At 41.6% G+C, this 12,116-nt stretch overlaps 1 protein-coding gene across 1 annotated transcript in view; it reads right to left on the bottom strand.

Moving 5' to 3' along the window:
• LOC127350795 (cadherin-2-like) overlaps window positions 1–12,116 on the bottom strand; it is a 92,201-nt gene that overhangs the window by 20,479 nt on the left and 59,606 nt on the right. Inside the window, exons 10-13 of the mRNA XM_051377791.1 lie at window positions 11,360–11,613; window positions 8,660–8,802; window positions 6,045–6,278; window positions 2,669–2,902 (exon numbers count right to left, since the gene is read on the bottom strand). Coding sequence (XP_051233751.1) covers window positions 2,669–2,902; window positions 6,045–6,278; window positions 8,660–8,802; window positions 11,360–11,613 — 865 coding nt within the window. The remainder of the gene's footprint in view (window positions 1–2,668; window positions 2,903–6,044; window positions 6,279–8,659; window positions 8,803–11,359; window positions 11,614–12,116) is intronic.

Raw genomic sequence — 12,116 nt, 5'->3', positions numbered from 1 at the left:
CTTTAGGTGACCAGGCCCAAGGGCCATCAGCCTATTACTTCTGCTGTCCTTTCTTTCTCTCCTCTTCACAAGCTGTCTTTCCTTGAACTAAAAAACGGCCAATTTTTTTCACTGCTCCTAATGGCGGTGCCATAGCAACTGTCAAGATTTGAACTGAAAATTCACTCATTAAAGAAACATGCATCTTTGCAGCTTTTACTAAAATGTAGGCCCCCACTAAGAGGTATCTTTCAAACACTGTCAGGGTTCCCACTCTTTAAGAAAGAGAAAGAATATTTTCTTGACAATACAGGACAGCACTTGCTAACAAAGTCATAGAATTTACCGGCTGTTGGGTCTCTGTAAATAATATTATATGGAGTTCGGTCTAGACCTGCTCTATTTGAAAAGTGAGATAACTTTCGTTATGAATTGGCGCTATAAATAAAATGTAATTGAACTGAATTTAATTGAATTGTTGTGGAAAAACATGCAAAAAATGTAAACGGTCCTATTTACAGTCAGTGTTTGGTTTGTCCCTTCTGGGCTCCTGTACAAACATGTCGGTTCAACATGGCGGACTCCATGGAAGCGACCTGTGGTGTCTGTAGATATAAACGGCTCATTCTAAGGTAATGAAAAAACAATAATTCTTATTTTCAGGTGATTATACACTAATGAAAAACATACCTATGAATATTATATTCACTTTCAGACAATAGATCCTCCTAAATGTTACATACTGGAGCTTTCAATTGACACCTCGACTTCATTCAGACCTTAAATTGACACTTCAACTCCTATCTGCACTTCCATTTAAAATGTAATTTTAACTTTTGTCTGTACTGTATTTATTCTTCTCTAGTCCTAAAGAGTGAAGTGGTTTAGCTTCCCTCACTGTATAACAGATATGCATGGAAAATTAAAAATGCAGAACAAATATTTAAACAACAATAGTAATTAAATCACAATTTAGTAATGAAATACATCAATATTCTACTTTGACTGGAAAACATGAGAATACACCCATACTAACAGACGGCAGCCCTTACTGCGCTGTTTTTCTTTCATTCCATTTGCCCTCTGTAGGCACTGTTGGACCATTTGTCCTCAAAAATAGCCATCAAAATGATTTTTCAATGCTTTAGACATTTCTTATTGTACAACTTGAGGTGCCATTACAATTTCCAATGAAATTGGAAGTTATTAAAATAGAGAACTGTAGAATTCCCTATGACTTCTCTAGTTCCAAATCCTGCCTGTTGCTCTGATCCTTTTTCCATCACAGCTTGCAAAGCTCTCACTCTGGGTTAGTTTTCAAAAAAGCCTGGTTAGCCATGGTGCTTTTATTCTAGCTGTCGAAAGCAAACTTTGAAAAAAGCACCCACCAGGTGAGTTGGCATGAGTCAGAGCACCATCTTGATTGCGCTCCCTCCGTTTTAAAAGTGTGGTGCAATCATTGCATTTGTACACATATCTGAACACTCCTCGACCGCTAAACAAAGTTCATTGCTGATGCACTTTGATGTCTGGTGCAGTAAATCCCAGTGAATTACTACTTGTTCATAATCATGTATTATTGCTGCAGCTGAGCACTCAGTGAGAGCCGAGTTCCTTGTCTCAGCCCTTGTTGTCACCTTGTAGCATTTTGGTGAGGAAGCAGCTCAAAAGGGCTACGCACAGTGTCCAAGCACATGAAGTGCTACTTGTTCACAAGCACATAATTCATGAAATACTGCAACCAGCTTGACACTCTCACTTGGGATTAGAGCCTGGGATCTCTGCCATGGTAAACCTATGCTTTAGTAGAGGAGCTTCACTCACAGTGACTGATTCTAGCTGGTGCTTGCAGCAACAAATGGAACAAAAGTGATAAATTCTTTGCCTTTCAGTGCAAATAATAGATGAGTAAAATTATACCTTTTCTTCCCATGGTGCTAGATGTGGACATCGCCAAATTGAAGTAGTCAGGGGCCCTAAGGCAAAGCTTTGCTGCTCCCTATCAAACCCCTACCCCCAAACCCCCTTACCAGCCTATGTGCCTTGTGTGCATACCTTGCTGCCTCGGTGCACAGAACAGACATAGACCATGGTAGCTTCATTACAAACCCAAAGACCCAGAAATGCATCAGTACTCCTAAGCCAATATCTGGCCCAAGGTTTTCTCCGTTTTAATTAGTTTGTGGTGTATTCGATTGAACACAACTTTATTTAGGAACCATGTGAGCCCATATCAAGTTAAACATCAATGTGGGTTTATTTCAACTTTGGCTGTGTTTTTATAGCTCGGCCCATTGGTTCAACCAGTCATGACAACACACCGAAGTTCATCGCTACAGCAACATTGCTAAAAATAGGTCCAAAGGGGCAAGAAAAAGAAACATCAAAAAACAGAAACAGCTGTGTTGACGCTGAAAACCTGTGTAGAGCTACTTTATTCCACACAGACAATTGGTATGGAATCAAAATCTGAAAATCTTTGAGCTGAATGCAAAAATCAGCACGTTAACATGTTCACAATGATAATACTAAGATGCTAATGTTTTGCAGGTATGTTCATCTTTGTTTAGTGTGTTAGCATGCTAATTTTTCTTACTCATCTTCACTGGAACACAAATGTCTGTGTATTCTTTGAGGTCTACCAAGTGCTACAGCAACATGTATGTGTGTGTGTTTGTGGGAGGCTTACCTAATAGTATGATGATACAGATGAGGATGGCGATGATGGCACCGGTGCCCAGTCCTGCAGCAATGATCCGCTCCATGTCCACGCAGTCTCCATGGTGATCACACTGGCAGACCTTGACCCTCAGGTAGGACGTGTTGGACATGGGCAGGTTGCCAGAGTCTGTGATCATGATGGGAATCTCGTAGATCCCGCTGGCCAGGGAGGAGATTCGTAGTCGAAGCTGGGCGTACTCACCTAGAGTATGATTAGATGGAAGGATAGACAGATGGAGAAATTAAAACAAAAGCAAGCATTTTAATTCCTCACCACTCACGACAGCTGCCCAGTACTGCTAGAGTCTTCTAATGGCGGTCAGCTAGAGTAGCTGGGGGTTCTTACTAAAATACCAACAAAAATTGAAATGGAAATAGAAACTTTACCCAAACCTTACACCAGGCTTGAATAGATAAAGTACTTCCAAAATACTGAAGTGGAAAGTAGAATAAAATGTTTCTTTCTAAACAAAATGCAACCAGACCCAGATTTATCTCTGTTATGTAGCTTTATTATAAGCAGAGAAAGTGGATCATTTCTCTCTCTTGTGTTATAAATGGAAATGTGCTGAGGAAAATAAAGAGGTAGAGAAAACAGTTTCCTGTTTAAATTTGGAACTAAATCAACCTTGGCTGTTCAATAAGGCTACTAAAACACAGTGGCACAGTGGCATCAGTCATTGCGGCCCAGTTGAGGTTCTTCAACCAGCAAGCTGGTCACCACCGTTACATGTCCACTGGTCCACAGGCCTCTGCAAATTATTTCAAAGATTAATCAGTTTGAGGTCAGTCTAGTCTCAGACAACGAGTCCTCTATCAGAGGGAGCCTGTGGCTCAGAGGTAGAGTCTCACTAATCAGAACATTGTTGGTTCTCCATGTCGAAGTATGGATATATGGCAAGATACTGAACCCCAAATTGCTATACAAGTACAGTCCATTTACCATATTAAATAGTAGTATGTAAATGGTAAATAGACTGTACTTATATACTGCCTTTTTCTTTTCGACCACTCAATGCGCTGTACGCCATTCGCGTAGATTCATACCATGCCAACTGCTCACCAGAACGGAAACTAAGCATTCCCACACATACACCGATGCACAGATACACAGGGATTAATTTAGGGTTCAGTATCTTGCTCAAGGACACTTCGACATGCAGCAAGAGGAGCCGGGGATCGAACCGCCAACCTTCCGGTTAGTGGACGACCCGCTCTACCTCTATCGCACAGCCGTCTATCTATCTGTCTATCTATAAAGCAAGGAATCTCTGTCTGTCTGTGTGTGTGTGGCTCAAATATCTCTGCAGATCAGGATCAGACTGACCTGAGAGTTTCAACATGGCTGCTGTGTGGTTTAAGGGTGTGCAACATCAGCTTTGTTTGGACTACAAAGATACAGTTAATAAATTATTTCATAAATTATTTAGAATTCTGCTAGCATTACCATAGCCACCATAGCCACGTGCACACCAGAGCCAATCACTGCAGAGCCCTAATGTGTAGTAATTGAGATCCTGACCCACCAAACATCCTGGAAAGTGACGAAGTTACGTTTTTCACTCTAAATGACATAATTCTACATAATCACCAGCAGTAAACTGGACACTGTCTGGCTCCCTCACTCGCAAGACAGAGAATGTTTTCCGGTGGAAAGTAAACTGATGTCTCGGTCCGGAGGGCTGGCGGTCGCGGTGATTTTTGATCACAAACACTTTTCGCCGGTGACAGACGCTGTTTTTCGGGCAGAAATGTGACGAAGAGTCGGTAGGACAGGTGGGAGGACAGACAGGAGGACAGACGCTTCTCCACGTACAGTTGTGGTATTTTTTTTCCTCATATAAGTTTCCAAAGACAGTTACAGTTACTACGTTACTGTTGTTTGGTCCTGTAACGTTGCTTTGTGGGACATTTCTCTTTATTAAGTTGAGTGACAGGGCTAAATAATATGTCCTGTCCAGTTCATTTACTAGGCTATGCTACAAGTTAGTCTGTTTATGCTGCCAGGTTTCATCCCATTTCAGATGTAGTTCACTTTCTTCTTTCAGAATTTATATGCGCTGACCATGAGGTGTGGTACTTTCACATTAGTGGAATGGGGTTCATCTCCCTACAGTGTCCTTGCTAAAAGACAAATTATATGAAAACACAATAGTTATCAATCTGCACATTTCGCAACAAACCTAAATGTCCCTGACGTCCCACCTTCAAACACAACCTCATTTGGCCATCCATGAAAAAGCTACTTAACCTCCCACTTTCTATAGCAATACATACTTCCTACGGGCACTGCACTAGTGTAAGTAAGTGCAGCTTAAGAAATGATTTACTCTGAGACTTGGAGTTACAGTACATACTGAGGTCAATCACGCCTTTTTGGACCCTCAGGACATTGCAAGACAAAGTTTTCCATCGATATTGGGTGACTATGTAAATAACTAGTTTTGTTGTATTCTTCCATTTAATCAGGTACTTAAGCTATGAGAGGGAATTAATGAATGATGATGTATATCAGACACATTATCGCTAGGGTTGGGTACCGAAACGCGGTACCAATAGGGCCCCGGTTCCAACGTAAACGGTAGTAACCAGACCGAATATGAACGAACATTTCGGTGCCTGATTTTTTTTTTTTTACCGCCACCCGGTGTTCCGGAGTCAACTTGCGTGACGTCAGTGCCGCTACTCAGCACACTTGTTTATCAGAACTGATAGTGAGAGGATCAATGAAGATGCCGAAGGCAAACCGCTCCAAGGTTTGGCTGCATTTCACGTCTAAGGATGCAGACTCTGCGACATGCAACAGATGCCAAAAAACAATTGCATGCAAGGGAGGTAACACGTTGAATTTGATGAAACATCTGGTGACACATGGAGTTTATTTAAAGCCGAATAATGCACTGTGTTTGATAACCTACATCACGCAAGGCCAAGCACTTCAGCAGCTGCAGCCAGTGTCGGCCTCGCCGGACAAATTGAAGAGACTCCCAGCCCTGCCAGTGTGGTGGTGGACATCACAGATGATGATGATGACAGCAGCCTTTCCTCTTCGGGTAAATCTAGTAATTTAATGCCAACCGCAAATCATGCGTGTCAAGTAGGCTAGCAAACACCGTTGCCATTCAACAGCGTGAGTGACAACGTGTGCTATGTCGTTAACTTAATATTGTGTTCAATTTGGCCGTGGAAATAAAAGGGTATTGTTTTTTGACAAAGTGTGTGTGGTTTCGTTTTTTTAAGTACCGGTTCGAGAACCGTTTAAGCACCGGAACTGAGAATACTGTGTAGGCACCGGTATCGGATAAAACCCAACCGATACCCAACCCTAATTATCGCCTACTGACCATTAACGCGATTCAGTGTCCAGTTGCGGCGCACGTCTGATGGACGACTGGCCAGCTCGAAGGCGAAGGGTCCAGCGTTTGGGGTCAGGTCTGGGTCACTGGCTGTGATGTTGATGGCATTGGGATCTGGCTTTTCACACATTTCCACCTCAGGGGGGAACACGTGAGGTGCATTGTCGTTTATGTCCATCAGGTACATCTGTAGAGTGCCTGTCCCGCTGGCAGGTGGGATACCTGGACACACAGAGGGGAAACATGTTCAACATTTTGTTCTATTTACTACTTTAGCAATGACTACGCACAATACAGTTATTGCACCCAATATAGCTAATTACAATAAGTCACTGGGTGGAGGTCACAACTGATTCAACTGCAGGTTTATGATATAAAAGACAGCAGTCAGTTCAGGTATATTAAACGGAGTGAATTATAACTATGATTGGAAGACTCTTTTTACACCAAAATCTCCTGCCCATTTCCCTTCCCACGACATCACTGGCTACTAAAGATAAACATGGTAGAAATTGTTTTCTTCTATTAGCCTTAAGAAAATAAGTACAAGTCTAAAACCTAGGTAAAAGCTGCTCATTACATCCCATAATAACATTTCTCCTGTGGATTGTGGTAGAGAAGGGGTCATTAAAACCAAAAAGGTTTATTCCCTTGGGATGATTAATGTAATGCAACAGGCAATGGCATACCATGTACAAAGTTAATATTTTGGCCTGGGAGAGGCACAGCAGCTATTGCAGAGTCCAAAATAAAAAGCGTTAGCTGCCCTAAATACTCACTATAGCACCTTACGTGGATTCATGTGGATTTCAAAATGAATGCAAATCATAAACTTATTCTTCTTGGACACTATAAACTGCAGTATGCTCAGTAATAGTCAGTGACCGGTGCACATATGGCGACCGCTGAGGAACTGCAGACATGTAACCTCTTGCACAAGCTTGCGTGTGCTTGTCCTTGTGTCTGTTTTTTTATCAGTGGGCTCCTTGCAGTGCATGTGTGCAAGGGCAGAGAATGTGCCAAGACAGTGAGTTAGCAGGAAGCTGGCGAGCACAGCGGGGTCTCTGTATGAGGAGGGCACAGGGTAGAGTGGATGGACCGAGCTGCTGCTGAATGACATTCCTCTTGAACAATTTTCCACTTTGAACAGAGAATCCTCTTTTCCATGGCTATAAAGCGCAGTTGTGATCAGAACAAGAGAAAGACTTTGGGAATCACGCACTAAATAGGCGGAAAAACATCTCTATTAGAAATCAATGGGAGCACTGTGTCCAAAAGATACAAGCTTAATCCTACAAGCCTCCCCGATCAGGATATTTGATTACGGGAATAAAGAACTGAAATGTAATTAAAGGTGGATAGTACAATCTGTTGTCCACAGGAAGAATTCTTCCTCTTCCCATTCTGTGAAATTTAAGCTTAATTTCAGTCAGGAAGCAGGACATGTGGGTACCCACACTAAGCCTAAATTTGCTATATTCAACAGCGATGTGTCAAACCAATTATTTTAATCAGAAAGCTTGTGTGTGACACAGCATCATTAGGCAGTTTTGAGGGAAGACAATATTTTAAACCAATTTTACAAATCTTAATGATGAATCGAATTTAAAATCAATTCAGAAATCCACTTTAAAACAAAAGAGAACCAATGAGTTTCTCACTGAAGAATGCACATCAAATCTGGCCAGTGGCCACTCTACACCACTGGCTTGTGTGGAGCAGATAGCAGGTCTTAACATACGCGGGGTAAAATAAAATAAGATCTCTCTACTAATTGATTTAAAGTCCACTTGAAGTCCACCTTCAATCGCAAAAGCGATTGTTTTTTGCAGGCAGACATTTTGTTTTTCAAACTTCAGATAACTTAGCTAATGTTAGCAGAGGTGGTGCCAACGTTTTGTTAAGTTATTAATGCTAGTTAGTTAATACAGAGAAATAGAGGATGTCGTTTTGTCCGGAGCTGAAGTACATGTGTGAGCCATCTTGCTTCCTTCGCATCTCTGTTGAGAGTTGCACATGGGCAGTACAAATAAGGCAGGAGCTATTGCTAGGGTACCGACAGGGTGTTCTATTGCTACATGTAGAGATGTTACTAGTTTAACATTTCCCAGTAGTGTTCAGGTAGGGAAGCTATTTTCAAAATCAGTAGTGAGCTGTTTTTAGTAGATAGCATGACTAAATGCTATATTACTATATTTTGTTTTGTCTTTAAAGCTGAAGTACGTAATTTGTATAAGAATATTTTTTGTCATATTTGCTGAAACTTTCACTTTATCCTGAATTGTACATGAGACAGATAATCTGTGAAAAAATCCGGTTCCTCTGGCTCCTCCTAGTGCTCCTGATGATATTTACAAGAATCCACTGGGCCTGAACAAAAACAACCAATCAGAGCAGAGAAAGATAGTTGATTGTTGAGTCTGTTTTCAAGCTGCTTTCCCAGCACTGCAGAGAGTCTGCAGAAGCCAGACTAGGACACTGACTCCAAAGTAAAACCAGCACCACTGCAATTACTGAAAGAGCACGGAGGCACAGTGAACACAATCCACCTCTGTATGTGGGGGGATGGGGTTACCACAGGACACCGGCGGCACTGCCCTCACCGTTATCAGAAGCCATGAAGGTGACGTTGTAGAGGTTGTTCTTGACGTAGGGAGACTCCCGGTCAAGGATGGCAATGGTGGAAATCCGACCGTTAACCGGGTCTATCTCCAGCCAGTTGGCAGGATCGTACATCTTGGAGTACCTGGATTCAGCCAGTGAGAAAGACAGCATGAGAAACTGCCACAGAGAGGCTTCTTTATCTGCCTCCCTGGCTACAGGCCAAGCAGCTACTGCAGAGCTGATATATGGAGGCTGCAGCACTCTCATGAAGCAACCACAACTCATTCGTTTATTCGCACTGGAAATGATTCCACCTTTAACAGATTTGAAAATTACCTCAAAAAATATATTTGTCAGTGTAAATTTGTTGTAAGTCATTGGAAACAACCCATAAAAAGAATGAAGCTTGCCCTGTGACTTGCTGATTAAATGTGTTTATCTAACAGAATTTACTCTTGTATCTGCACTGGTGTAACTGCAGAAGTCATGTTTCAAACGGAGCACGCAGTTGAGAAATTATGTGAATAAACAGGAAAATAGCACAGCTTTAAACAAAGGCGAGCAGCGCTGCCAGAAAGCCACCGTAAACCACCCATGAATAGGGATTATTGTCTATTTGGTATAATTTTAATTTGTGAGATAAAGAGTAGAAAGGCACAGTTCTGAATTAATGTGGGAGCAGCACTGACAACGCAACAAAAAAGAAAAATCAGAAACCAAAATGCTCTCCCTGGCCTGCTCTATAGCGCACAATACACTCGCTTTATGTGTGTGAGCGTGTGTGTGTGTGAGCATGTTTTTGTGAACACAGTGTGCGTCCACCATTGGCTGTTGCTAGGCTACAAAGACTTCAGCACCACATTTAGAAACAAATAGTGGGATGTAAAAGAAAGAAGGATGGGGACAAGAAGCAGCGGTCCTGCAGGCTCTCTGCGCTCTGGTCTGGTTGCTGTTAAGCACAGTGCTGCAGGATGTGCAGAGATATACATTTCCCCCAGACAAGATGTTTTTAGACATAAAATAAATAAATCCAGCCATCTTATCAGCTTTTATCGCAAAATGGGGCTGCAACAGAGAGCAGCACGCTGCCCTCGCTAATTGAGAAGGCAAACGTTCACTTCTGCTGAGAAAATTAAATTGTGTTGTTGAACTTGATCAGTGAAGGGAAATTCTGAACAAAGGAAAAGACAAATTCAAAGTCCTCCTCTCCATTAAGAGTAGATTGTTCAGATAATATATGACATCTGAGATAGATGTTTATTGTACATTTATTAACTGTTTAACATGTATGTTACATTCTAACTAATAATTGCTAATAGATTTGGGATTGTTAAGCAGAAAACACACATTTACCCACAGTGGGCAGAAACTAACTGGTTAAATTAGTTGGAAAAATAATTAAATTTTCATGGCTGTGCTCGTTTATACACTGTGTCCATGGAAACAATGAACGCAGCCGTAAGGGTGTCCTTACGCAGAAAAGATAGGCTGTTTACTTCTCTAATAACTACATCACTGTAGAACTCATAAGCATAAAATCTTGCTGCATTTTCTTTCAAACCAATGTGTCCGCAGATGTCTGGATGTGGTTCAGTTATCAGATGCTTGGGGCAGAGCTGTTTTGCAGGCTGTGACGTTCAGCAGTAGAGGCAGCTCTGAAGTAGTGTGCGTTCAGTGGCACGTACCTCTTTCTTTCTTTTGGTAAGGCGAGAGGGACGGCAGTGGTAAACATTTCCTGACTGCCGGCTCCAAACACTACTCAACTTAAACAATAGTCACGATCAATTCATTTTTAGAAATTCTGAATAGTCTGAAAAACATTTTTACGTCTCTTTTCTGTTTTGCATACTTTTCCAGACCTGGAAAATCAAAATCAATTAAATACCATACTGTTCCATACCGCATAGGAACCCTGAGACTGGGAACATTATTTTATGTTTATCTTTCCTTTAAAGATCACCATATAATCTCTTTAAAATCACATTTTTACGATGTGTATATGAGCATATAGGCAGTTGTGTGTGTTTCACTTTGTCAGCTCTGGTTCAATGTATTTGACATTAAACTATAACTGTAAGTTAAAGTGCTGACTTTCAGCTTTGAGGGTCTTTGAGTATGTTCACATTAGAGTGCAACTCAGGACCTGTATTTCTGTCCAAATCCGAGCTGAATCCGAGAAGCATTCTGATTTTTATGGGCGAACCCGACCCGAGCCCGACCCGAGACCCCCACAGTTAATCCAATCATCCAACCAACCAAGCAACCAACCGACTGTTCTATACCCTCTTATCCCTTGCAGGGTCGTAGTGATCTGACAACTCTTGCAGTCACAGAGAAGGGCTTTATGTTAATTCTGCCTTTAATTTGATTTGTTCCAGCTATGTCAATGCTATGCATTGTATGAATAGATAAAAACAATATTGAGTCCAAGGTTGCATTAAATACATACTAATAAGCAAATTTCCTTACATACCTTGTCAATGAAAGGGATTTCAGAATTAATTCTAATAACTGCAAGGCTAAGTTAAAGGATGGAAAGGCATATAGATATTCAAAGGTTCTTCTTATCAAAAAAGTTAGTTCAACTACACGTTTTATTGATACTTTTTTATTTTTATTTTAGCTTGAAGTGTGACTGAAACTGTGTGAACTCACTATCACAAAATGAAACAAGTCATAGCTTCCAGTGGGTGTCTTACCGGACAGTTTGTCTCATGAAGCGGTCTGGGTCCTGGGCAGTGAAGGTGGTGAGTAAAGACCCAGCGGGCAGACCCTCCTCCAGTTTGATAGACTTGGGGTTGGGACTGAACTCTGGACTCTCGTTGATGTCCAGGATTCGAATGGAGACAGTTGCGGTGGACTGACGGGGCAGGTGAATGCCGCGAGCCAGTGTTACCTCATTCTCTGCCTCCACCGTCAGCATGAAGGAACGCGTCAGCTCAAAATCTATGGGCTGCACAGAAGAAGGGAGGGATAAGATAATTAGTGACATGACGCATCCGATGTCCACGAAATTCAACACAGGCATTTTTTTCACTATTTATTTTTCCAAGGTCAAGAGTGAACCGTAGCACTCAATAATATTGCTGTTTTCTTCCATCAGACTCCTCCTAGGACCAACTTGAAAACTCTTCATCCATTGATTTTCTCATATTGGTTGTGAGGACAATGACCACCGTAGTGTGTAGTCTAAACCTTCTTAGACATCAAGGTTCTCCATTTGTACAAGCAAAAAAACATGCATTAACTTCTTCCATTTTCCATCAACTGCAAAATGAAATTTCTCTGTGGTAGGGATCTGGGGAGTTTTATCTCTTTCTGTCTTGATAGAATCTGGGACTCACTCAGTCAGTCTCATCTCACCTTTAGTTATCCAAAATAAGCTGTAAGGCTCCTGACTGGCAAGAAGAGAGATCACAGCTTGCCTCCCTTTAAATTTGGAATTTATTCTCAGGC

This window comes from Dicentrarchus labrax, unplaced genomic scaffold (genome assembly GCF_905237075.1).
Source record: "Dicentrarchus labrax unplaced genomic scaffold, dlabrax2021, whole genome shotgun sequence".
Classification (NCBI taxonomy): Eukaryota; Metazoa; Chordata; class Actinopteri; family Moronidae; genus Dicentrarchus; species Dicentrarchus labrax.
The sequence above is the reverse complement of the archived record's forward strand: the minus strand, read 5'-3'. Positions and strand labels throughout refer to the sequence as shown.